This window comes from Mya arenaria, chromosome 16 (assembly GCF_026914265.1).
Source record: "Mya arenaria isolate MELC-2E11 chromosome 16, ASM2691426v1".
NCBI classification, from domain to species: Eukaryota; Metazoa; Mollusca; class Bivalvia; order Myida; family Myidae; genus Mya; species Mya arenaria.
Window position 1 is genome coordinate 44,976,814 of NC_069137.1, and position 27,898 is coordinate 45,004,711.

General features: G+C 34.2%; 1 protein-coding gene across 1 annotated transcript; it reads right to left on the reverse strand.

Annotated features, from left to right (window-relative positions):
• Positions 1-3,640: 3,640 nt before the first annotated feature.
• LOC128221698 (angiopoietin-2-like) lies at positions 3,641-27,297 on the reverse strand. Its single transcript, XM_052930299.1, has 12 exons — positions 27,291-27,297; positions 26,162-26,289; positions 25,704-25,800; positions 23,265-23,429; positions 14,422-14,440; positions 12,053-12,179; positions 9,480-9,906; positions 8,781-8,939; positions 8,280-8,407; positions 7,743-7,839; positions 6,639-6,803; positions 3,641-6,339 (listed from the first exon to the last, which is right to left on the reverse strand). Exons 1-12 carry the CDS (start codon positions 27,295-27,297, stop codon positions 6,077-6,079), a joined length of 1,782 nt encoding a protein of 593 aa, XP_052786259.1. The 3' UTR covers positions 3,641-6,076.
• Between the last annotated feature and the right edge of the window lie 601 nt (positions 27,298-27,898).

Below are 27,898 nucleotides of genomic sequence, written 5' to 3' on the forward strand. Positions count from 1 at the left end.
TTAAAGCGAGATAAAAAAAACTGTTAAAACATAAAAATGAAACACTAAAGACAACAAATCATTTAACGTACCATTAATATTCATTGTCTAAAATATTGAGATATGTGTTTCGGGGCCTGCCGACACAAACCAGACAATTACATGATAAACAAGTTTCAATCTACATGTATATTGTTGTACATTGATTCGCGAAGTCAAGAAAAAATTGATATGATGCTACCCTATCAACTTACATCGACTTTCCAAATCAGACGCGACCGCCTCGTTAAAATTCAAAAACACAATAACTAAAAATCCAAGACGGAAACATGAATGATTAATTATATATTTTAATGCCACATAGTTAAGCTAATAGAAAGTATTCAGTAGTATCGATGTCATTAATTATGATATTATTAGAATTGGAAGAAACGTTAATAGATAATTGATTGTTAATAAACTAGGGTTAGTTAAAATAATACTTGCCCAAGTGCACCAACATCATCGCTTGACCTGCATACATCACAACCTAATTGCTAATTTGTTGTAATCTGGAGCATTTTGATCTAAGATGATATCTGAGGTCTCCTTTTAGAATGCGAACCTTGATTCCAAATAAATGGGTTATCTTACAGGGGCGATCCGGACATATGCACGTACGTAGCAATATAAAATATATAAAGGCAAACTATAAATACTGGTAAAACCATTGAATGCAAAAAATATGAGGATGCATTGGGAAGAACGACAATGTGCTTTAAACGCATACCTAAAAACACCACATACACCAAGAACAGACCACAAGCGCATCGAAATAGCTGTACCGACTTATGAAGGGATTACCGCCGTGACACGGACAGTGGAACACGAGTTCACTGAAATACAAGTATATTGTTGGCTTAAATAGTCTTTACGGCCATAACCTCACGCTTGTTTCAAGTTTTATCAAAAGTTGCAGCATTAAAAATACAAGTATCATCAAGGCTTTTGGAACGGACAGTGAAACACGAGCTCATTGGTACAGGAGTCTACTCAGACCTTAAATAGTTTGTTTAAACAGGTCTCACACTTGTCCAAATATTTATCCGAACTTGTAAAATTAAAAATAGCAACCTCATCAAGGCCTTTGTTTTATTTCCTTCCAGGAAGGTGAGAGTATTTCACTTTCATAAAATCCAGTTTATTATGTCCATTGAATACCTATAAAATGTATTTCGTTATACCGTAGTTACTTATTGTAACAGTTAAGGTAATTATCAATGTTTACAATTTCATTTTGTCATAGCAACGATATTTAGGTTTACGCAAAAACACATGATATATTTTTTTTACAAATCAGTTTTAATTGTGAGAAAAAGTATGATGTGTTTTTATTGTTCACATTGCTCGCCTCAAAATATGTCCAAAGTTTATGCCTCTCGCAGTCATTTGTAATTATTCATTGTGATTCGATCAAGTGTTGTTTAAAATTGTATTAAAGCTAAGTATTAACACAACAATTGAAAATGGACTAAAGGTTCACAATATTTCGAACAAAATTTTCTTAGAGAGAAATAGAGAGAGGCAACAGTTGTGAGCTGCTTAAATACTGAAACGAAATATTTGGCTGCAGTCACCTGTGACTGTCTGGATCCAGCATATGGCATCACCATGAGACTGATAGGACCCGGCTTATAGCATTAACCTGAGACTGATAGGATCCGGATAAGGGCATCAACCTGAGACTGATAGGATCCGGCTTAGGGCATCAACCTGAGAATGATAGGATCCGGCTTAGGGCATCAACCTGAGACTGATAGGATCCGGCTATGGGTATCAACCTGAGACTGATAGGATCCAGCTAAGGGCATCAACCTGTGACTGATAAGATCCGGCTCAGGGCATTAACCTGAGACTGATAGGATCCGGCTAAGGGCATCAACCTGAGACTGATAGGATCCGGCTAAGGGCATCAACCTGAGACTGATAGGATCCGGCTCAGGGCATTAACCTGAGACTGATAGGATCCGGCTAAGGGCATCAACCTAAGACTGATAGGATCCGGCTAAGGGCATCAACCTGAGACTGATAGGATCCGGCTTAGGGCATCAGCCTGAGACTGATAGGATCCGGCTAAGGGCATCAACCTGAGACTGATAGGATCCGGCTAAGGGCATCAACCTGAGACTGATAGGACCCTGCTTAGGGCATCAACCTGATACTGATAGGATCCGGCTTAGGGCATAAACCTGAGATTGATAGGATCCGGCTAAGAGCATCAACCTGAGACTGATAGGATCCGGCTAAGGGCATCAACCTGAGAATGAAAGGACCCGGCTTAGGGCATTAACCTGAGACTGAAAGGACCCGGCTTAGGGCATCAACCTGAGACTGATAGGATTTGGCTTAGGGCGTGAACATGAGACTGAAAGGACCCGTCTTAGGGCATAAACCTGAGACTGATAGGATTTGGCTTAGGGCATCAACCTGAGACTGATAGGATTTCGCTTAGGGCATCAACCTGAGACTGATATGACCCGGCTTAGGGCATCAACCTGAGACTGATAGGACCCGGCTTAGGGCATCAACCTGAGACTGATAGGACCCGGCTTAGGGCATTAACCTGAGACTGATAGGATCCGGCTTAGGGCATCAACATGAGACTGATAGGATTTGAGTTAGGGCATCAACCTGAGACTGATAGGACCCGACTTAGTGCATCAACCTGAGACTGATAGGATCCGGCTAAGGGCATCAACCTGAGACTGATAGGATTTGACTTAGGGCATCAACCTGAGACTGATAGGATTTGACTTAGGGCATCAACCTGAGATTGATAGGATTTGGCTTAGGGCATCAACCTGAGACTGATAGGATCCGGCTAAGGGCATCAACCTGAGACTGATAAGATTTGACTTAGGGCCTGAACATGAGACTGATAGGATTTGGCTTAGGGCATGAATATGAGACTGAAAGGACCCGGCTAAGGGTATCAACCTGAGACTGATAGGACCCGGCTAAGGGCATCAACCTGAGACTGATAGGATTTGGCTTAGGGCATCAACATGAGACTGATAGGACCCGGCTAAGGGCATCAACCTGAGACTGATAGGATTTGACTTAGGGCATGAACATGAGACTGAAAGGACCCGGCTTAGGGCATAAACCTGAGACTGATGGAATTTGGCTTACGGCATCAACACGAGACTGATAGGATTTGGCATCAACCTGAGACTGATATGACCCGGCTTAGGGCATCAACCTGAGAATGATATAACCCGGTTTAGGGCATCAACCTGAGACTGATAGGACCCGGCTGACTTCGTGCATCAACCTGAGACTGATAGGATCCGGCTTAGGGCATCGACATGAGACTGATAGAATCTGGCAAAGGGCATCAACCTGAGACTGATAGGATCCGGCTAAAGGTGTGTCAGATGACGAGCAATCTCTCCTCGTTAAATAATTAGAAAAGCTTGAGTGTTCAATGCGGAACAATTACAGAAAAAAGTTATATCAAAATAAGTTATGGAGCACCCTTTGACCATTAATCGAAATAAAGTTACATTTTTCTCACGAAGGCACGTTGTTTTCATACCTTGAACTGTAGAAAGGTATTCTTTGTTTCACTTCACTGTCTGGTATTCGTATCTTATAGGGGTTACACAAACACTAACAAATGTAAGTTCGAAGTCGATTTTAATTCAAACAAAAAGTTCATAAGTAACAATACTACCAATCATGTGATAGAAAACAATGACATAGAGTATAACTGTTTGTTTCATCGGAAGATTGTAATATATTTCATGAAAGGAGCTGAAAAAGCTATATTTCACGGGTAGCTATGCCACAGAAAAGCTATATTTCACGGGTAGCTATGCCATAGAATAGCTATATTTCACAAGGAGCTATGCCACAGAAAAACTATATTTCACGAGTAATTATGCCACAGAAAAGCGATATTTCACGAGTAGCTATGCCACTGAAAAGCTATATTTCACGATGAGCTTTGCGACAGAAAAGCTATATTTCACGAGTAATTATGCCACAGAAAAGCTATATTTCACGGGAAGCTATGCCACAGAACAGCTATATTTCACAAGAGCTATGCCACAGAAAAGCTATATTTCACGAGAGCTATGCCACAGAAAACCTTTATTTCACGAGGAGCTATGCCACAGAAAAGCTATATTTCACGAGGAGCTATGCCACAGAAAACCTATATTTCACGAGGAGCTATGCCACATAAAAGCTATATTTCACGAGTAGCTATGCCACATAAAAGCGATATTTCACGAGTAGCTATGCCACATAAAAGCGTTATTTTAAGGGTAGCCATGCCAAAAGTGAAATAGTTTCTACTCGCGCGTTCATGAGTTGTGATATAATGTCATCTTCCTCCTAAACAAAACATCTTTTTCTACTATATACATGCCTATAAATATATTAAATGACAGATAGTTGATGTTGTTTTTTAGAAAACACCAAATTGTATGCGAACGTAACGTGATTTCGTAAAAACATGCTTGAATATATTTATCTGCACTGTGTGCGGTTGTTTAATTTGGAATTGAGAGCAGGCTCTTATTTTAAAACAATGGATAATACCAAAATGTTATTTTGCTGTTGTTGTTTATTTATTTCACTGATAAACATATAAATTATACCTGCAAGCATATAATTAAATGTCATCTAAGCTGTAAACACAAATTCAAACTAATTTTACGGACATAAATATTCATAATACATGTATATCGATATATTAATAAGTATATTGCATGCATGCAACAAAGACTCTCTCATAACTTGGTACCAAATTTTATCCAGTGAAACAATATCGTTGACATTGTATCATGATATTAAAATGTTTTGCTTCTGTAGCATGTTGATACCTATCTAAAAAAAACAATCATAAGACTATAAAACTAAAATATTATCACTGGTAGGGGACCAGATTAAAATTGCATTTAAAAAGCAAACGTTGGAGTTATGAAACTATAATCATCTGCGCATGCGCGTTTTTTTATATTACTTTCGAAATGGCATTATTCCCCAGTGTAATCAAATAAACGTATTTTGATCAAAAATTGTATTCAATTATTTGTAGTGTGTTACAAAAAGCTTAATTACATAGGTTCGTGTTCGTTTAACTGTTCAGAAAATTTGAAACAAAATACAACAAAAATGAAATGCTTTTAAAAAGTCACAAGTATTTTCAAAAGTTAGTGGTTAGTGTTTATGCTGAATGGAGAGTGGAAGAGTGATTGCATAATGATACTTAAGGGCTTCAAAGGACCAGAAATGACGTAAATCAAACGTAAAAAGTGTATGTACACATTGCAGTATCTTATCTAAAACATTTGTTGTAACAAATGACATATACTCAACATTATTTGTTAACAATTTGTATTTATAACACTTTTTTCTAATAATTTTACAATAATAAGTACTTATCACGTTTACCGTTAAAGGCACCTTAACGAGCGATATAAGTCAAGATAATGATTTAAATAAATGAATTACATATTGCCCTTTGCAATCTCATTCGGAACTCCTCGGCCATTATTTTCAAAAACAACCTCGGATGTATGCCGGTATATCTGTTGAAGTAGTCCGTATTTTTTTTAAATAAAAGCATTAATTAAATGTAGTGTTTAAGAGTTGTATTCATTGCTCTCAGTTTAAATTGATTGCCAGTGAAGTGTATTATTGCAAACATAATTACGATTCCCAAGAGTTAAGTCATAAATTTTAACTACTAAATAAGATTACTACGCGATCTATTTGCAGCGGACTTAAACGTACCACTTTTTAAGTATGTAAACCGTCCATATACATCCGAGGTTGTTTTTGAAAAAATGGCCGAGGAGCTCCGAATGTTGCAATCTATAAGAGACTTTCTGTTTGTTTCAATTGGTATATCTCTTCACGAACCACAAACATGTTTAAGTAACAAATCAATTTGCACATTTCACAGCGTTAGGTGAAAAGCGGGTCTATACGAAAATTATTTCATACATAAGTTCATTATTTAAAACAAAAAAAACATGTCAAGTGCATCAAGCTCCAATTTTGCAACATTACTAAAATGCTATGCATAAACGACGCCAGTCAAATCTTAATGACTCAATCGCATCATCATGGTAGATGTCTTCAGGTTTCGCGGTCTTGAACCTTTGAAGGAATAGTAATAAAATACATCACTGTTGTACGGTCCATTCAGGTTATTAGTCATACATTCATTAAACCACCAGCCTCCTCCATGTCGGAGGGCACAATTATTGCCAAACCAGTTGTCCACGTCCCTGTCGTATGTTGAAAACGGCTGGTGGTTGATATCCCAACGAGAACTGTTGTCGGAGAGTAGATAGGAATTGGTCACTGCAAATATACCGGTTAAACTCACCTTTTATCACTGCAATACCAATACTAGAAAGAGGTTTGAGTGTTAAATAGCGGAGTGATAACAAAATAAACAACTAAGAACTATTACAAGCAGACCTCCTGACCTATTAACATTTGTTCTATAAAACTGTAATGAAACAAAAACAAATTACAAACTTATGGTGGTGAGACAAAACACACATACTAAACCAATAAATACATATTTAACTACGATCGTACCCAGACGTATTTGATGTAACTGTTTATAACCTTTTAGTGACTAATGATTTACGTACTTCTTTCTGAGTTCATCCTCCTATCAACGTTAAAGTTGTATCGGTCTGGTGGAGAAATATAGAAACCCGAGTACTCGTCGAATCCAGTAGTTCCGTCTGGTAAACTCATATCGATACGTAGCGTCATATTAGCCCGGCTTGTCAACGTGTAAAGAAGACCCAGACCTTTGAGGAATAATAAACACTACTGTTGAACTATGTGAACACTCTTATACGGACGTTATAGGACATTGATTCGGACAATATTAACATGCAGTAACGCAGATAGTATGCTATGGAGACCAATTTGCAGCATTTATTTATAAGCGCTACCATACAAATTATACCGTTGCATGTGCTTCCTTTTTGCCAAACTTGGCGTAGCGCAGTTAGAAATATATAACCTCCACCTTTTTAATTCATTTTCTAAGGCAAATAGCTCCCTTGTTAAACAGAAATAAGACGGTATCATAGGTTTAATGTTTTCCGCATTTAAAAGATGTATCTAGATCTTCTTTCATTAATCAGTTGACACAGTCTACTGGCACGGACTCTCAAACAGTTAAATCTACAAAGGCCATGGGAGTTATGTTAAATTGCGATCATAAAACATTCCTTTTCATTTAACCAAGCAACATCTAAGGTAGCTATACTTGATACTTCAGTGAGAAAATAGAGTGGTATTTGTATTTTTTATTGGAAATTAAAGTAATTCTCAGGAGAAGCTATGCTTAGGTGAGAGGTATTTCGTTTATTTCGTATACGGCGATCTTACATAAGACTCTTATTCTACTAAATATTTTAAAACGTTGTGTGTACTCATACCACTCAATTATTAAAATTTACGCGACACGCACAACTTGAAAACACCACCTCAAATTTAATGTTATAATTTATATAATGTTATAATTTATATAATGTTATAATATTTATATAATGTTTAATGGCATAATTAAACAAAAAAAACATCTATATATCTAAGAAGGCGTATTCAATTGGAGAACTCTTCAAGTTCATCTCAGATAGTTAGCTGAAATCTAAATATGCCCGTTTATTAACATTAAATTTAAAGAATAGTATCGTTTGTGTACACGAGAGAAGGTATCGTTATCTTCAGAAACTGACCCGTCCAAAATTCTCCATCCAATGAACCAAATCCCCTCTCGTAATCCACAAAGCTCCTGTTGAAGGCGACAGAACCATCATAGCGTCTTTGAAACACCTACATATATGGAAAGCGTTGTTAATTACAAATTGTTTGTATATTCGAATTCCTTGATAATGCATTCAGCTTGGATGCTAGCAAACTTTTTTTGAAGAATATATTGGCAAACACGTTTTCATGGTGCTTAGTGACAACGAGAAGAGAATCATTAAACTATTCCTTACCTACGATGCACACATAGTTGTATTACGCAGAGAACAAAAAGTAGCCCACAAAACATACTCGTTCCAAAACACGTTATGTCTTGCAACCTCTTCATAATTGTATTTAGTTTTTTGAAAGATTTGTTTTGATCTTACATTCAAGTGTTCGAATATTTATTGCACTGGCTCTCTAAAATATAACCGTATAATGAAGCCTGTATTCATTTACAATACAGGTGATGTCAGAATTTCAAACAATAAGCATAACCTTAATCTAAACACTATTATACTCACCGTCCACCCACCACCCTCGGTATCCATATCACAGTAAACCTCCACTTCCTTGTGTGTATTCCAGGGCGTGATTTTGTACACACCCGACCCCCGCGACAGGCCTAGTTTTAACACATCGCTGCAGTCAGCTGGTGTATATGTATTATGGCATATATTTTTAAAAGAACATATAAAGAACTTCGTGTAACATCAACACATTACATTTACATTGCCAAATCTACAAAAATTGAAATCGGTAAAACTAACACAATGAAGGCAAAAATTAGCAATATATCATAACATTAAATAATTCAGTGATGTTGTATATATACATGTATGACTTGTTACATGTATTTACATTTAACTGACCGTTCCAAGGCGGTACCTAACAATTCTTGATAAACATAACAATTATTTATATATACTAACACTAAGTAATACAACGTGTTCTGGAAATACTGTATTTCCGGTAGTAACTGGTTAGAGGTTATATATCTGAAGGCGTAAGAAAAACGTACTCACATGGAAGAAACTCGTGAATGACACATTCCTCTGAATCTGTATCATTTCCAATGCAAATGCCATTAGTTAAAGGCTGAGGTACATCACATGACCTTTGTCTACTTCTGCTGCCCTTGTCACAATTGGACCATGCAGACCAGTCACTCCAGGAACTGTGAACTGGACAGAGAAATAAAATAATATTTGAAAGTGGTGGAAATACTTCAGAATTTATTGCATGTGTAATACTCCAGAAACTATTAACTTCACATGTCAAACAGACCATTCAGACCAGACACTCTGTGAACTTTGATCGCGATAGGAAATAGAACAATATATCACATCGATCAATAAATACTTACTAATCTATTGATTCGTATGCTGTTAATAGAAGAGTGTGATTAGAATAATAAGTAATAATGTTTTTGAACTTCTACGTATACAGACGTCTGATGACTCAATCCATAATGATCATGCTTACAAAGGACGATGAAACAATGCGGGTATCTACTCATGGCATATTAAATTATGGTATGACGTAATCACTGCCTGCAGGTATCTACTCATGGCATATTAAATAATGTTATGACGTATTCATATCATCAAAAAGCATTTTTTATAAGTCTGTTTTATACTTACTACAGGAAGTCATTGTCAGAAGATATAATTGTTTTGAACACGGATACAGTTAATAACCCACGTTAGCTACGAGTTACTTACGTGCCTTGATGGTGACCATCATGTCAGAGCGCAATATTCGCCCACTTTCAGCTACTGTATTGTTGACCTTTTCCAAAGTAGCAGATATATTTTTGGCGCTGTGTTGCACGTGGTAGCTGACTTTGTTTACTAATGAGCTGACAGTTGAGGATGCGTTCGAAACAAACGCTGACAATGTGTCTTTGAAAACATTTTTCACATTAATGAGTTCCTTTTTATGCTTTTTAAATGAATGTTTATACATTGTGAGAGTTTTTGTTATGTCGTTTATTTCAGTGTTTGTATATATATCTCCTAAAGTATGCCCGGTTATTGATTTGATACTGTCAATCTTTGAATTATCGTTATCGGATGTGATAAAATGTGATTCAAGCTTTGAAACTCTATTAGTCATTGTACCAACATCTCCTTCAATTGTGTTCAGCCTCTGAAACAAGAACAATCCTCCTGTTAATAACGTGATGGAACTGTATGGTTACATTTTTAACTGATTTTAACAAGAAATAGAAGCAGCAAGGTGTAAACAGAGACAAGTCAATAATTTTAATTCAACATATCTTATATATTTTACAAATTATACGACTTTTTTCCATTTATCATGTTAACAATATTTATATAATGTCAATACTTAACGCAATAAAGTAATACAGAGAAGCAATAGTTTCCGGTCAATATCACTTCACATATCAGTAAAACTTTATTCTGATCTCAACAGAAGTAGTTGATGATACTATATACACTACTTTAAATTATTAAAATGTCGTCGTCCGTCATTACTACTGACGAGGCCAGTAAAACTACATGTCAACCCAAAATAATCATGTTCATGAACGATTTATTTGTCCACCATTAAGAACCACTTCCTAGCTGTCGTTCTCGGTCTATGCAACTTGACAGGCCAGTAAATAGAAATATTGACCGAAACAAATCTATTTGATTTCACAATCACTACCAATCGCCATAACAAACTACCAAGAAGCTCGCGTTCTAGGTCAGTTGTTGAACAGGTCAGCAAAATTACATATTGACCTCAAAAGAAGTATATACTTGTTCAGCGAAATTATATATGACCTTAACAGAAGTATATAATTGTACAACAATCACACATTTTGACCTCGAGAGAAGAATATAATTGTACAGCAAAACTAAATGTTACACACAATTGAAGTATATAAATGTACAGCAAAACTACATATTGTCCTCAACAGAAGTATATAATTGTACAGCAAAACTACATATTGTCCTCAACAGAAGTAAATAAGTGAACAGCAAAACTACATATTGTCCTCAAGAGAAGTATATAATTGTACAGCAAAACTACATATTGTCCTCAACAAAAGTAAATATTGTCCTCAACAAAACTAAATATTGTCCTCAACAAAAGTAAATAAGTGTACAGCAAAACTACATATTGTCCTCAAGAGAAGTATATAATTGTACAGCAAAACTACATATTGAACTCAACAGAAGTATATAGTTGTACTGCAAAACTACATATTGAACTCAACAAAAGTAAATAAGTGTACAGCAAAACTACATATTGACCACAAGAGAAGTATATAACTGAACAGCAAAACTACAGATTGACCACAAGAGAAGTATATTCCTGAACAGCAAAACTGCATATTGACCTCAAGAGAAGTATATAATTGTACAGCAAAACTATATATAGCCATCAACAGTAGTATATAATTGTGCAGCAAAACTATATATAGCCATCAACAGTAGTATATAATTGTACAGCAAAACTACATATTGCCCTCAAGAGAAGTATATAATTGTGCAGCAAAACTACATATTGCCCTCAAGAGAAGTATATAATTATACAGCAAAACTACATATTGCCCTCAAGAGAAGTATATAATTGTGCAGCAAAACTACATATTGCCCTCAAGAGAGTATATAATTGTGCAGCAAAACTACATATTGCCCTCAAGAGAAGTATATAATTGTACAGCAGAACTACATATTGCCCTCAACAGAAGTATATAATTATACAGCAAAATTACAAATTGCCCTTAACAGAAATATATAAATATACAGTAAAACTACATATTGAACTCAACAGTAGTATATAAGTGTACAGCAAAACTACATATTGCCCTCTAACAGTTGTATATATTCGTGCAGCAATGCTACATTTTGTCCGTAAGAGAAGTATATAATTGTCCAGCAAAACTTCATATTGCCCTCAACAGAAGTGTATAATTGTACAGCACAACTACATATTGCCCTCAACAGAAATATATAACTATACAGCAAAACTACACATTGTCCTTAACAGAAGAATATAATTATACAGCAAAACTACATATTGTCCTCAAGAGAAGTGTATAATTATACAACGAAACAACATATTGTCCTCATCGTAATTATATAATTGTACAGCAAAACTACATATTGTCCTCACGAGAAGTGTAAGATTGAACAGTAATACTACATATTGTCCTTAAGAGAAGTGCATGCTAATACAGCATAACTACATATTGACCTCATCATAATTATATAATTGTACAGTAAAACTATATATTGACCTGTTCAGTATTATATAATTGTACAACATATACACCTACCGCCATTACGTACGACTGGAAAGCTTTCATCTCTATCATTTGTCCCTCTAATTTTCTCAACCTGTCTTCCTCACAGGTCGCTAAAATTACCAGGGCAGCAATGGCGAACGGACGTAACAATATCATACTGTAAAAAATACATTGATACAAGAAACAAAAAGTATTTTGGTGTGAATGATTTGAAATGTTAAAGATATTATATAGTGTGCACAATACGACGGTGTTATACGATCATTGACTTCATTTTATAGTTGGTGAATGAACTTGATAGAACTGAACAATTTTAGTATAAACTACTACATACCATCCTTGTAACAGTTTCAAACCGCTGGAATATCTCATTAAAGGGGCTATACATCGTATGATGAAATAGCGATAGAAACAACAGAAAATTGACGAAAACTGACATAAACTTGGTATCGATGTGTACAATGAATTGAAACTAAGTACCACATAGTTTACAATTAATTCATTCTTCGCAGCTTTTTTTTTCGTAATTTTCCATTAAAAAAGATTACTAGGTATGTCTACCTAGTAGAATTCTTTGACTTGTCGATGTTATCGCTTGATATTACCAAGTTAGGTGTATAGCTTTAATAGTCCAATGGATTAGGGTAAGGCTTCGTAGCACAGTGGATACAACACCGGTCTGCAATTTTGGCGACACCGGTTCGAACCCGGTCTCCGACTCGATTTTTTTCATTTTGGTACAATTATGATATCAAAGAAAAAACATTTTATAAAATAATTGTCATGAGATTCGTTATAGAAAATAACTTTTTGGGGTGCCAATCTGGTGAATAGTCCCTTTAAATCCATTTTTTTGTAATCACTGTCATCAAGTAGAAAACTATGTTTATCTTTGTAATCGCCCGTTTCTTGCCGAGTTTTGGTGGAAGATAATAACGTATTTAAAATTGTAGTACACATAAAGACATCTTAAGCTTGGAACAATATTGAATACAGTACAATATTATCAATACAATTCTTTGTAAAATAGGCGTCTGCATTTACAAGTCTTATTTCTTTCTGAAGGTAAACGTCATTTTATTATCAAATGTTTCTTATTGTTTGCTGACCTTTTAGTGACACAAAGGCTATATAATAAAGATAAGAGTTATTCGCACATCACTACTAATCAAAATAATTTTAAAATAACTATGGACACCACGCTAATAATTCATTGAAATGCATCTTCCGTTATCCTATTATAAACATCTTGATATAGTTCCATCGGTATTGTTCTATATATGTAACTCCTGTTTATTTTAACAAACGTTGTGATTTACGTACTTAACATACAGACGGAATTTTCATTGCGATAGTAGATGTTTTTGCCTCAGAACAGACCAAATCCATGAAAATAATAATTTGATATTCTTCATTAACGGGACATTTTCATGGGGCATGCTATCATTAATTAAGTACGTCTATTGATCTTATTTCAGGTCACGTGCGGTGGTAAAAGTGATCAATGCTTGGGCATTTTAGGATTCTACAGCTTAAACCTCTGTGTTATCTGACCTACATTTATACTGAATGTTTAACTGAATTATGTCTGGTTACCTGCGTATGCAAATAGTCTGGATTCAGGTGCTTGCTTTTTTGCTTATGATTGAAATTTGCTTTGATGAAATTCACATGACTGCCAGTGTCAATATTAGCTTTATTTTTCTTCGGATAAATAAGAAATTACAATTGTTAGACTGAAAGAAGAAATACTTAAAATGCACACATGCAATTTATATCTATCTTCGTCCGAACGTTCTGAACATTGTTCACTTGTGACATTAAAACATACTTATAACTATTTGTTACACAAAACATGCTATACGCTAAGAAAACTTTATTGAACCCAACTGATAAGAAATAAGGCGAGCGGGTTGTTTATACGTTTGCGCAGGTAAGTAATAATAAAGTTAAATAAAAACACTTATAGAATGTGTTCATAAACAGCAGACCCCTTATTCAAACAGTATGTTTTAACATATATCCATCAAGCCAAATTGCCAAAACAAATTGTTTTAAATGCACCGAAATTTGATGTTCTTTTATTGTTTGCCAAAATTATCTTATCTGTATATTTTCGATGAACAAATGAATATACTTGTCTTAGCATTGAGCCATAAATGCTTCATATGAATACATGATAATCCAAAATAGTATGTTAGGTCATTGCTTTCTGCGAATTTATGTAAATCGACAGCAAAAGCACTCTTATGAAATAAGAAAAACACACCCTTACTATTCATTTATACAACTCGGTGGTATGATATACTACTACCAAAATATTGTTTTAAAAATCTATATGAATAACTGAAAATTCACGCTTATTTTATACGAATATATTTACTGTTATACAAACGTACCTTGTCCAAATGAAATTTACTACGCTTTAACTTTATCCAGTTTATATTTAACACTGTTACAATGTTCAAGCAAGCAGGCATCCGCGTGTCTGATACCTGGGACGTACAAGCATTGTTATATAGTTAGCTATTTCGAGCTTCAGCTCACGCAGGTTTATTTTTAAATGCCCTATTTCTTGCACACTGCTGCAGCTTGCAGAACGTTTGTTACCCGAAAAACAACTAGCAGAGTTTCTAAACGAAATGTTCTTCAGATGTTAAGAAAACAGTTGTAAAGTAATGTCAAAATTAAATAAATATTTTTGAAATATTTGATCGTGTAGTAATTTGTTAAACACTTAATCAGTATAAATAGCAAAACATTAAATCATCAGAGTGAGATTCGAAGTTTAAGGCACATTTGTGAAAATCATTGTAAATTTCTGTTCGGGAATGGTTACCCCTCCTCAAGTAATGAACCAATCATTAGTTTGTGATAGACAGAGGAAGTAGAGCATGTACAAACGCCACAAAGACCAGAGTATAAAGTATTGAAGACCATGTAATACAATCATGAAACTGACACTGTAAAGTAGGATATCTTATGAATCATTTTCACTGACATTATATTTATAAGTCAACAAAATAAATGTTAATGAAAACAAACCCGGAGAAATTACAACTGTATTCAATGGTATTGCTTTAGGAATATGGACGAGGGTGACATATAAGCTATTCCCTATTTCGTCGATGCAAGATCAACGTCATGTGTATGTGATAATGTATCGGGCTGTCAGAAATAGATCTGTCATGAAAATCTCGGTATAAGTACTTAAGTCCCTCTAGTGTCATATTTATATATTTCGTCTATACATTGCATTGTTGTGGTAGATACGACATTTCAAGTAGACAGATACAGTTATTCACTCACTAGAAACATAACGTGTTACATGAAGGTTCTGCTTATTTGACGGGATTGTAGACTACCAGTTCATCTGCTTTCGAAGTCAGCACTGGATATTTCCACACGTACCTTGAATGTATTTCCTACACTACAACGTGTATCCTTGCAAAAATGTCATTATGTTATAAAAACTCAAACCATGGTTGTGTTTTCCTCCTGGATTCCTGTTTGCGCTATCCGATTAATATATGCGAGATGAACATGTAGTCATTTCATTTCATATTTCATAAAAATAATAATAATGATACTACTAATAATAATAATAATAATAATAATAATAGTAATAATTATTCTTATTCTTATAATTACTACTATTAGTATTAGTATTATTAATATAATTATTATTAATATACTTATTTTAATATCATCATCATTATTATTATTATTATTATTATTATTATTATTAGTTTTAGTTGAGGTTGTAGTAAAAGTAGGCTAGTAATAATTATATGTACGTAAATCATATGTTTTCTCTTGAAACGCCTTAATTAAGATGTTTCTACTTAGAGGCCTGGGTACATGAGGTACATGACCTCACATATCCTACCGGACAGCAGCTAAGCCTTTATGGCAGAGGAGGCGAGATAAATCGGGGCTATCAAGTATGTTCTGGTCAGAAGGTTTGATTGTAATCACTTACATGGCTTTTGGTGTTATATGTTTCTGTCAGGGTAGTACAGAATAATTTCTCCATTGTTTTCTCATTTGAGATTAGATAAATAAAGTATACCTTGACCAATACTTCCACGAATTGTGTTATAATAAGCTATTTGATAGTATATATCACCAAAGATAATGGATGTTTCCCACCATATGGCAGTTAAATATTCATTCTATGATAGTAAACCTGTAGTAAACAGGAAACGGTAGTAAAATTCAGTTGGCTGTTAGAGGTCCATGAACTGTCAAGATCTGTCAATCAACATTGCTAGGAAATTTGAATTTGTTTGATAGTAATGAAACAATATATTTGAAAGAAGTAACTGTTTGTGAGACTTTCACTAGATACCTATATGATACCTTTAATAAACCATCTTGCAAATTTAGCAATATTTGTTTGTTAATTATTGGAATATTTGAAAACAAATGTTCTGGCAGTCTGTATTAGCAGACAGCCCCATGAGGTCAAGTGAAGTGTCCCTTTTTCTGACTGTCTGCCTTTTTTACTGTTACCACGGCCTTTATTCTTTACCTGAAAACAACATTATAAACATTTACGGTATTGAAAGCAGGTACGCATACATGCATACTTAATACAGAGTAACTTTTTTAAACTTTTATAGCAGCATTTTTCTCTTATCAATGCCTGTTTAAATTAGTTTGTATTTGCCATCATTAGATTTGTAAGATTTATCTGTTCGAAAGCTAAAAAATATCATTTTGAAACCAGAATATAGTAAAAATGCTTGAGTGGAATTGAATCATTTAAAAACTTGCAAGATGAAGTTTTGTTAACTATATGTTCGCTCATATCGAATTTTTTTCCTAGAGATTTATTATATTTGTATATCTTAAATAAGTGAAATTATGAATAATATGCTCGCTTTTGTGTTCTTCTGTCTGGTAGAAAAGTTTTGAAATGTGAACATAGTACTAAACAAATCGTTAATTTTGTATTAAGTTCTTGGGGTTAACCTATAAATGGATTAGTATTTGTTTTATTGTTAAGTTTCCTCAAGGTAATGCATACATAAAATTACCTTAAACGTTTAATCTTTATTTAGGATTGTTGGGATAAGACTGAGGTTTGTGCACTCAAACTGGTTTTAACCCCCAGTTAATTTACTTTTTACTGACCGTTCCTTGGAAGTACTTAACAATCCTTGATACACATACCAACTTTTTATATATAATAGAATATATGCACCGTGCTGCTTGTGGAGTTTTGTGCTGTTCTTCCATGTTTCTTGTTTGTGATTTTATGTTCTTTGGCGTTTACCCAGTGCCATTAAACCGGGTTTATGTTTAAACTTTTTGCTACTGAACTTGTTTCTGTAGCTTTTCGCATAAATAATGATTACAAGCTATCAGCGAACAACCAAAAAACAGCATTATGTAATTGCAAAACAGCATCTGTTTTGTTTCAATGAAGGACCTGATGTTTTAAAAGCCCTTGCTTTCTCGCTGTTTGTCATGTTTTTGCTTGATATAATATTTAGATCTTATGTTTGCAACTAATGGAAATACCTTTGATGTCCTTCGCCCATAACAACCGATTCGTTACTGAGAAAGTAATTAGTGATTGCATAATTTAAAGTATCTGTATCCAGTCGTTGAATATACGCAGACCCAACGGCTGGATATATATACTGCCTCCAAACAAATGCATAAAGCCGGAGTGAACATACCCAGGATGAACAAGTGCTATCACAGAGATAGCGCACTCGACTTATTCGCCGCTTTTAAGTTTAAGGATTACAAATTTTTAGTAAGGTATGCTTGGATCACTGTACAGTAATATTAAAAGCAAAACCGTACCAGATATTCTAAATCAAACGAATAAAGAGGCAAATTTTGGATTATATGGAATAGAGAGTCATCATACTCGATTGTTTAAAGTTTCAATGCAATAAACTATGTATTTGGGCTATTAAGTCAATACCTCAACTTAAACTAACTGGGCTGGATAGTTGGGGACACGTGTCTCAATGCATTTTTAATGCCAAAAATGTTAGGACAAGTTGTATAGCTCTACTATTTCTTCGAATAGTCGAGCTTAAAATATGAAATAACTCATTTAGCAGATTCAATGTTTCATATTGTTTCCATACAGTTTTAAAATGTTAATTGCACGCATTTTAATAGTTACGCGTGAAATTTCTTCCTATCGAGAAACGAGAGGGTTTTAACAGTAAGATATTGTTTGGTCAGTCTTTCACGAGGGTGTCATGATAATTACGTATAACGGTTATTTGGTCACTCTACCAGTCGACTTCACGCGGTTTACATCTTTAATTCATATTGTATTGTACAGGGTATATTTGATAAGATGTCAATTGTGGTTCATTCATTTGCACTCAGATAAATCAATGAAGCTTGACATCTATACGTTGTAAGACGAAACTTGAGATGGCAAAATGAGCACAGGTTTTCAGAGTTAACCAGCTCTGTTTTTTTCCTAGCCGGTCGGTTACACTCGGGACTTTTATAGCCATTGCTTGCGTCAGTGCTATAGTGTACCTGTTTTACATATATTACAGGTGTTTCTTTGCCGTCTGCACGTCATCACCTAAAGCACGGATCGTTTATTATTGCATGTGTTGTTGTTTTAAGAAAAAAAAAACACAAAGGAAAACAAAAACTGAGTGTATCATTGTAAATAAATTCTGTCAATAATTCTTCGAAATATAAAAATCAGATTGTTGAGAGTGAAATTGTTTTTTGTGTGTTAAGGGAAACATAATTTAAAGCATTTCAAATGTTCCAACCCTACAAACCATGCTATCGATTATAAAAAAGAGTCTATGGCTACATGTTTTTATTGGTTTAGTAAGACTAATTTTCTTCTTATAAAAAGGAGAGTTAAATAACAAGCTCTAGTGATGATAGGGAAAGAAAATTTTACAGATAGCAGTAATTGAAACAATTAAGCAATTAAAGAGCGATTAATATCAAACAAGGAAACACGTAGAACATGATACAATCAAAGTGCCATTGAACACGTAATCACGTAGAACCTTACAAAATCAAAGTGCCATTAAACAATTAATCTCTTAAAACCGTATACAATCTACGTGCCTTTAAACAATTAAGTTACGTAGAACCTTATACAATCAAAGTGCCTTTAAACAATTCAATTCAATAGTTTATTAGCACAAACATTCAAGTTCATCGCCTTTACTTCAAACAGTTAATCACTTAGAATTTTATACAATCAAAGAGCCATTTAACAATTAAGTCACGTAGAATCTTATACAATAAACGTGCCATTGAACAATTAATCTTTTAGAACCTTATACAATCAAAGTGCCATTAAACAATTAAGTTACGTAGAACCTTATACAATCAAAGTGCCAATTAACAATTAATCACGTAGAACCTTATACAATCATAGTGTCATGAACCTTATACAATCATAGTGTCATTAAACAATTAATCACGTAGAACCTTATACAATCATAGTGTCATTAAACAATTAATCACGTAGAACCTTATACAATCAAAGTGCAATTTAGCAGTTAATAACGTAGAACCTTATACAATCAAAGTGTCATTTAACAATAAATGACATAGAATCCTATATAATCAAAGTGCCATTTAGCAATTAATCACGTAGAACCTTATACAATCAAAATGCAATTAAATAGTTAATCACGTAGAACCTTATACAATCAAAGTGCCATTTAACGAACAAATCACACAGAACCTTATACAATCATAGCGCCATTAAACAATTAATCACATAGAACATCATACAATCATAGTGCATTTAACGAACAAATCAACAGGAACTTTATATAGTCATAGTGTAATTGAAAAAACAATTACGTAGAACGTTATACAATCATAGTGTATTTAAAGAATCAATTAAGTATAACCTGATAGAGTCGAAGATTCGATGATATAAAACAAAGAAAAACATGTTACCTTAATCAATTAAAATTGGCATAACATTAGGAAACACATAGAACATAATACAATCAAAGTTCCATTAAACAAAAACTCACCTAAAGCCCTATACAATCAAAGTGCCATTAAACAAAAACTCACCTAAAGCCCTATACAATCAAAGTGCCATAAAAGAAAAACTCACCTAAAGCCCTATACAATCAAAGTGCCATTAAAGAAAAACTCACCTAAAGCCCTATACAATCAAAGTGCCATTAAAGAAAAACTCACCTAAAGCCCTATACAATCAAAGTGCCATTAAACAAAAACTAACCTAAAGCCCTATACAATCAAAGTGCCATTAAAGAAAAACTCACCTAAAGCACTATACAATCAAAGTGCCATTAAACAAAAACTAACCTAAAGCCCTATACAATCAAACTGCCATTAAAGAAAAACTCACCTAAAGCCCTATACAATCAAAGTGCCATTAAACAAAAACTCACCTAAAGCCTATACAATCAAAGTGCCATTAAACAAAAACTCACCTAAAGCCCTATACAATCAAAGTTCCATTAAAGAAAAACTCACCTAAAGCCCTATACAATCAAAGTGCCATTAAACAAAAACTCACCTAAAGCCCTATACAATCAAAGTGCCATTAAACAAAAACTCACCTAAAGCCCTATACAATCAAAGTTCCATTAAACAAAAACTCACCTAAAGCCCTATACAATCAAAGTGCCATTAAACAAAAACTCACCTAAAGCCCTATACAATCAAAGTGCCATTAAACAAAAACTCACCTAAAGCCCTACACAATCAAAGTGCCATTAAACAAAAACTCACCAAAAGCCCTATACAATCAAAGTGCCATTAAACAAAAACTCACCTAAAGCCCTATACAATCAAAGTGCCATTAAACAAAAACGCACCTAAAGCCCTATACAATCAAAGTGCCATTAAACAAAACTCACCTCAAGCCCTTTACAATCAAAGTGCCATTAAACAAAAACTCACCTAAAGCCCTATACAATCAAAGTGCCATTAAACAAAAACTCACCTAAAGCCCTATACAATCAAAGTGCCATTAAACAAAAACTCACCTAAAGCCCTATACAATCAAAGTGCCATTAAGCAAAAACTCACCTAAAGCCCTATACAATCAAAGTGCCATTAAACAAAAACTCACCTTAAGCCCTATACAATCAAAGTGCCATTAAACAAAAATTCACCTAAAGCCCTATACAATCAAACTGCCATTGAACAAAAACTCACCTAAAGCCCTATACAATCAAACTGCCATTAAACAAAAACTCACCTAAAGCCCTATACAATCAAAGTGCCATTAAAAAAACTCACCTAAAGCCCTATACAATCAAAGTGCCATTAAACAAAACTCACCTAAAGCCCTTTACAATCAAAGTGCCATTAAACAAAAACTCACCTAAAGCCCTATACAATCAAAGTGCCATTAAAGAAAAACTTACCTAAAGCCCTATACAATCAAAGTGCCATTAAACAAAACTCACCTAAAACCCTATACAATCAAAGTGCCATTAAACAAAAACTCACCTAAAGCCCTATACAATCAAAGTGCCATTAAACAAAAACTCACCTAAAGCCCTATACAATCAAAGTGCCATTAAACAAAAACTCACCTAAAGCCCTATACAATCAAAGTGCCATTAAACAAAAACTCACCAAAAGCCCTATACAATCAAAGTGCCATTAAACAAAAACTCACCTAAAGCCCTATACAATCAAAGTGCCATTAAACAAAAACTCACCTAAAGCCCTATACAATCAAAGTGCCATTAAACAAAAACTCACCTAAAGCCCTATACAATCAAAGTGCCATTAAACAAAAACTCACCTAAAGCCCTATACAATCAAACTGCCATTAAACAAAAACTCACCTAAAGCCCTATACAATCAAAGTGCCATTCAAGAAAAAAGAGTAATTTTTAATTGGACGCTCTCATAGTTAGGTACAACATATATAATCCAGTAAAACAAAAGGCCAAACATTGAATTTATTTTAAACTTAATTGATGCTTAATAAAGGTGTATTGCCTCGTTAGACTTAAAGCCATGAAAAAGACAGTTTTTAAATTGATATTTTGCAAACCTAATTGAGGCTAAATAATGTTATATAGCCAAATTATACTTAACGCCCTGTAAACATAATCAAACCTAAAAGGGAGATCTCTTTTAAACTCTTGTATCATTGTAACTCGTGACATTTTCTTCATGATTAAGGATCCTAAATCAATACAACTAACAGTATGTAATGTTTGCATGTCAGAGTTACAAGTTAATCTACGGGAGGTTTTGTTTAAGGGTTGTATCTTTACAAAATAAATGCAAAAGTCTAAACGTTCTCTGGAAAAATTAGATAAATGTTTACTTTAATGCCATGGGTAAATTAATGCTTGAAGATTGTTAGCTTGTACTTACATAAAACGGTTTGATGGAGCAGAGTCGCATGACTATTTATTAAATGTATGCTAAGAAAATACTAACATTCTAAGTGTTAAGTGTTCAACATAATATTGACTGTGTAAACTGCACACCTACTTGGAGAGCCATTATCTATATCTACCGCTTCCCTTTGTTAAATTAATTACTTCTGACAGCTGAATAACTAAAATAAATATTTGCTAAACCGGAGATATACTGCAGATCCACAGGACAAAAATATTGTTGACCACTAAAGCACTTGAAGCTTATCAGTTTGAAAACATTGGAAAAAGGTCTAACAAATAAAATGCTTAAAAATTACAGTACAAACTTAATGGCCCATTCGAAACATCATGCTGGCAGTCTTTACGTTTGAATAATGTAAATATGACGTGTTCAAAGATATGTAATTTAAAGATCCACTGTTGTAAACTCCATTCGGGTTGCTGTAGCATCCTTTACTCCACCATCCGCTTGCCATTATTTGTACACAAGGCCAGTTATGCACGTTCTTGTCGTAGGTTAAAAACGGTTGATGGTTCGTATAAATCGTACCGTTTTCGGAGAGAAGTGCGATATTGCGCACTGTAAATATAAAGTGACCCAATAATATCTCTGTACAATAGTAATACTATATTTATAGAGAGGCTTTATTGATAAAAATGCATATATTCATCACAATAACCAATCAAGAATCCTGCAAATTGATCACTTGAGAGTTTGTTTTATAATGATTTAACTGTACTCACTAACATTTCATAATTTTGAAATTGAAAGAATGAATGCCTAAATGAAACCAATGAAAGGGTATGTCATCACCAGCCTTGTATCAAAGCGTATTTTATCAAAGTAATGTATCAAGTTTTGGAAACTCCCTTGACGAACATACTTCCCATGGAGTTGATCCTCTCATTTACGTTAAACACGTAACGGTCTGGATCAGAAATGAAGAACCCTGAATACTCGTCAAATCCAGTAGTTCCGTCCTGCAAGCTAACATCGACGCGCAACGTCATGTTATCCCGGCTTGTCATTGAGTACAGAAGACTTAGGCCTGTGTATAAATTAAATTTAAGTGAACGCTTGCATTTTGACAGTGCTCCTGTCGATGCCTTAAAACAATGTACTATGGCTTATTGTTACAAATAACACATCAAACGGTAAACAACAAACACAAGTATTCTCGAGCATTGAAAGTATCACAAATAAATTATGAAAACAAGTGTTTATAAATAGTTCAGTTTGATATTTGTTCGTGTATTCAGTGCGTACTAAATGGATGTTGTTCTAAAATGTCGACACAATTAAATAAGATCTGGTTGTAATTGTTCTGCTCTATGGTAATAATATGATAAACAGCATTTTGAAAATAATGTGATAAGAATGCAACTTCGCAGAAATGATATTCCAAAAAGAAGGAATCGGACATGTTCCAAGCTAGTTGTTTTATCGACAGTTTCCCCGATATATTTGAATGTGGATGTTTTTAAACACGGAGTTATTCAATGTTTACTGAGCAGACTAACAGGGTCTACCAACAAATTAAGTATCCGACGTGTTTTTAGCTAGCTGTTTTATCACAGTTTTCGCAGAATATTTGAATGTGGTCGTTTTTAAACACGGAGTTTTTCAATGATTACTGAGCTGACTAACAGGGATTTCACCAGAATGTTTGACAAATAACTTTTCAACCAGACGATTAAGCCGGTCATGAATATACCAAAAGGCACCACTGCAGACTAAAATAGCCAAAACAAACCTTATCTCATTTTTCGATTCTGAGATACGGGTTACATACATGTCTAAAAGTAAGTTCCGGAATTGCGCCCCCCAATAAAAACTTATACTGAAATATCATCTGCTTTCTATCACTCAGATAAGGTGTCATACTTTGTATTTTCAGACAAGATGATGATAATTATCGTCAAACATTGCTTCAGAAAAAAAAATCAGGTAGCTTTAGACTGGTTCATTTCACTTTAATACCGTTATTTACAAACATGGTCAAATACCAATTTCCTAGCTATTTGTTAATATCAGTATTATAAATTAATTCATTTTTTAAATAAATCGATTTCGTCATCGATGGTACAACCAAGAAATAAGTTGGTTGTCCGACCGAAAGCTGGTGTGACGTCAACATCTGTGAGCAGGCGAAAAGGCAAACCATGCTGTAATATTGCGTTCTATCAGTGTTTTATAACATTTTCCAAGTACACGGTGAAACAAAAAGGACTTCGTAATTATCATGCACAAACCAAATGTTTCTATTAAGAAAAAATGATTTTAACATATTTTTTTTCATATTTAAATTTATTATTTGAAAAACTTATCTCCGCTATTCAAGCGACAACGTAGAAAAATAAAAACGCCTCCATTGATTCAATAAAAAACTGCAAAGGGACAAGCATAGTTGTCAAAAATAAACCCTTTTTAGAAGCAAATGCAAGAGCCAAGCAACACCGAACTAGAGACACACACTACACAGACGTGTACTAACACCACTGACAGACCACAACACATTTATATTCAAAACAATTGAGGTTTATAGGATCTATCGTTCGAGCAGTAAAAGTATCAAAATTTTGATTTCTTTGATCGATGTCACATATATCTTCCGTTATCATTCATCGTCTAAATAATTGAGCAAGTACAAACATCGTTCTTATAATACCAGAGGTATTCCGACGAATTTGTATTCGAAAAAAATGCATTTGAAAGGATATCTGTTCATCAAAGGAATTGTAGAAGGAGTGTAAATAAATTAAGAGCCTTATTACATATCGATATATGGAGAAATTAGCACCGACTACATCAACGCCTAAGGTCTTGGAGGGCAATAAGCGTGACCTATATCCTTCGTCATCTGACGCTGCAAAAAGCAAAAAAAGGCTAAACCAGACACTCGATCAACATTCAATTTCTAAAAAGCCTCTTGGTACTGCTTTCGTTACAAAAATACAGAGCTTTCGAATGATAACATGGCGGCAATATCTTTGCTACTGAAGTATATGTTGTTGTTTTTTGAAAATCAAAGTACTATGATTCATGGTGTTGAAAAAGTACAGTTTAAAAGATCGCATCAGCGTACTCGAGAAATTCGAAGACTGCTAAAAAGATCTGGAGCAATATAGCAATCGTTTCAGTCGCTGGTAATCGCGAACTCAAAGAAAACAGCGCGAACGTCATTTATTCTAAAAAGTGTGTCTGACTTGGAAAATAAGAACTCACTAGATAATGTTATCGCCATGGGAAGTGAAGTTAAAGATCTGCAATATATACATAACCCAGCATTATAACACTAACTTTTAAACATTATCAAACTAACCGAGCCAAAATTCACCATCCAAGGAGCCAAAACCCTGCTCGTAGTCCGCAAAGCTCCTGTTGAAGTTCACAGATCCGTCCAAGCGTCTTTGAAATACCTGTAGGAGTATAAAAGGCTATATGCAAAATGGCTTAAAAGACAACATGAATTATGGCAAATTATGACAAAGTGTCAAGGGGTCAGGTAAGCTCCTAGGCAAGTATTAAGAATGACCTGATAGCATGATACATTATGATGTGCTTTGACATTTAGCAATATGAATGGCTCACGGTTTCGAAAACTTTGTTTATATCGTATTTTTTATAATTTCTTAAAGATCCTGAAAACTATTCATTAAGTAAACTTAAAGTATTCATTAAGTTTCATTAAAATCAAATATTTATTTTTATTATAAAGGTTTTTTCACCAAAGGTTAATTTTAGTGTCGAAATAAAACCTGAAACAATCCTTATACTCACCGTCCATCCCCCACCCTCGGTATCCATATCACAGTAAACATCCACTTCCCTCTGTGTGTTCCAGGGCGTGATTCTGTACACGCCCGACCCGCGCGACAGGCCCAATCTCAAAACATCACTGCAGTCATCTGTAAATAAATAATGCTCAAAATCTGTTCTTTACCTTTTATCATTAAAATATGTTACGTCAACTTGCTTGTTAAAATTCACACAATAAAAATTGGATGAAAAATTGGCTTTTCATAAACTGTTAAATGTTTTTGGATTTGTTTCATATTTATACATATGATATATGATTTTTTCCGCAGTTCACCTTGTTACTTAATCAATGATGATGAACTAAGGATTATGATATGTCGTTGCATTCACACACGCAAATTTTGTTTATGTGGATACAAGTTTTTCTTGTATGTAAAAAGATTCACCGTCAACCATTTCTTTCATTGGATGAAAACGTTATACTTTCAGTCATATTGAACAATGCTGTTACACGTTTGGCTGTTAATGCTGATAAGTAAAAGTGTTTTTTGTTACATGTATTTGTAGGTGGACATAACTAAAACTTGTATCGGAGAAAGGGAACATTTACTTGTGCTGCACAATTGGTTGTTACACAGACTTCCCGAGCAACATTCATGGCAGGATGTTTGTTGTCGTGTTTCAATTGAGCGACCGACGATTCCAGGTACATTACCCGATAGTGTGCACATCTGTAAAGAGCACAACACAGAAGTCTAGGAGAGCAGTTCAACTTTACTAGATTAAACGATAAACAGTCTGTTAAGCAGAGTAGAAGTGAATATCATGAATGTTATTATCTTTTAATCCATGCAGTTTTACAATGTTGCGATGTCATCGAATAATGCACCCAGAATCGTTATAGCAGTGTCGTCACGAGTTGAATCCGGCTTATTCAGAGTTTATGTTTGACCTTTTGACGTCTTGTCTTGTTCCTGTAGTTTGTATTGTATTCTTAATATTCAAAGCAGGTTTGTGGTAGCCTCGTGGAAGCAATAAAATGTCGGCCATTTACTCTAGCTGGTTTTAATTCTTTGTCTTTCAGAGACTAATTCCAGACGTCCTCGATTTAAATTTAATTTAATACGTTTACGTATATGAACGGACATACGTTCCATTCTTGTTGAATATTGATATTTAAAAGGATAAAATAAAGTGCCAGTTTAAAGATTTTATATTTCTGCAAAAGTAAAGTAACTGAGTATTATTGTATCAATAAGTCAACTATGTGTTTATTTTTTCCATTTCATATGAATGAAGCACAATCCTCAGAGTAAAAGATTAATAAAATTGGTGATTGGACAACGTAAAACAATGAAACCTTTATCGATTAACTGTGTACATGCTGATCGAAAAATAACTCAAACATAATTGATAATATATTAAGGCATACTTTTAATCCAATGTCTTCAATGTGGAAGGAACTATAATGTACTAATGATACAAATAATAACAACTCACTTTGTTGCTAAGACATCCCATGTGGTATAAAACCTCGTGCGCTGTAACTGTTGTTTCCATAAAGCATGACTGGAAAGATAGGTAACTATATATTTAAATATAATAATGCAGGTACACAATTTTTCTACAAGCTTTTAGGTTTTATGTTTCAATATCCACACTTTCATTATCGTACTGTTTGTATTAGGCCAAACAATAAGTCCGCATTAGTTTGTTGAGAATTAAGAAAGTGTATTTTTGTAAGATTGCTCGTACCTG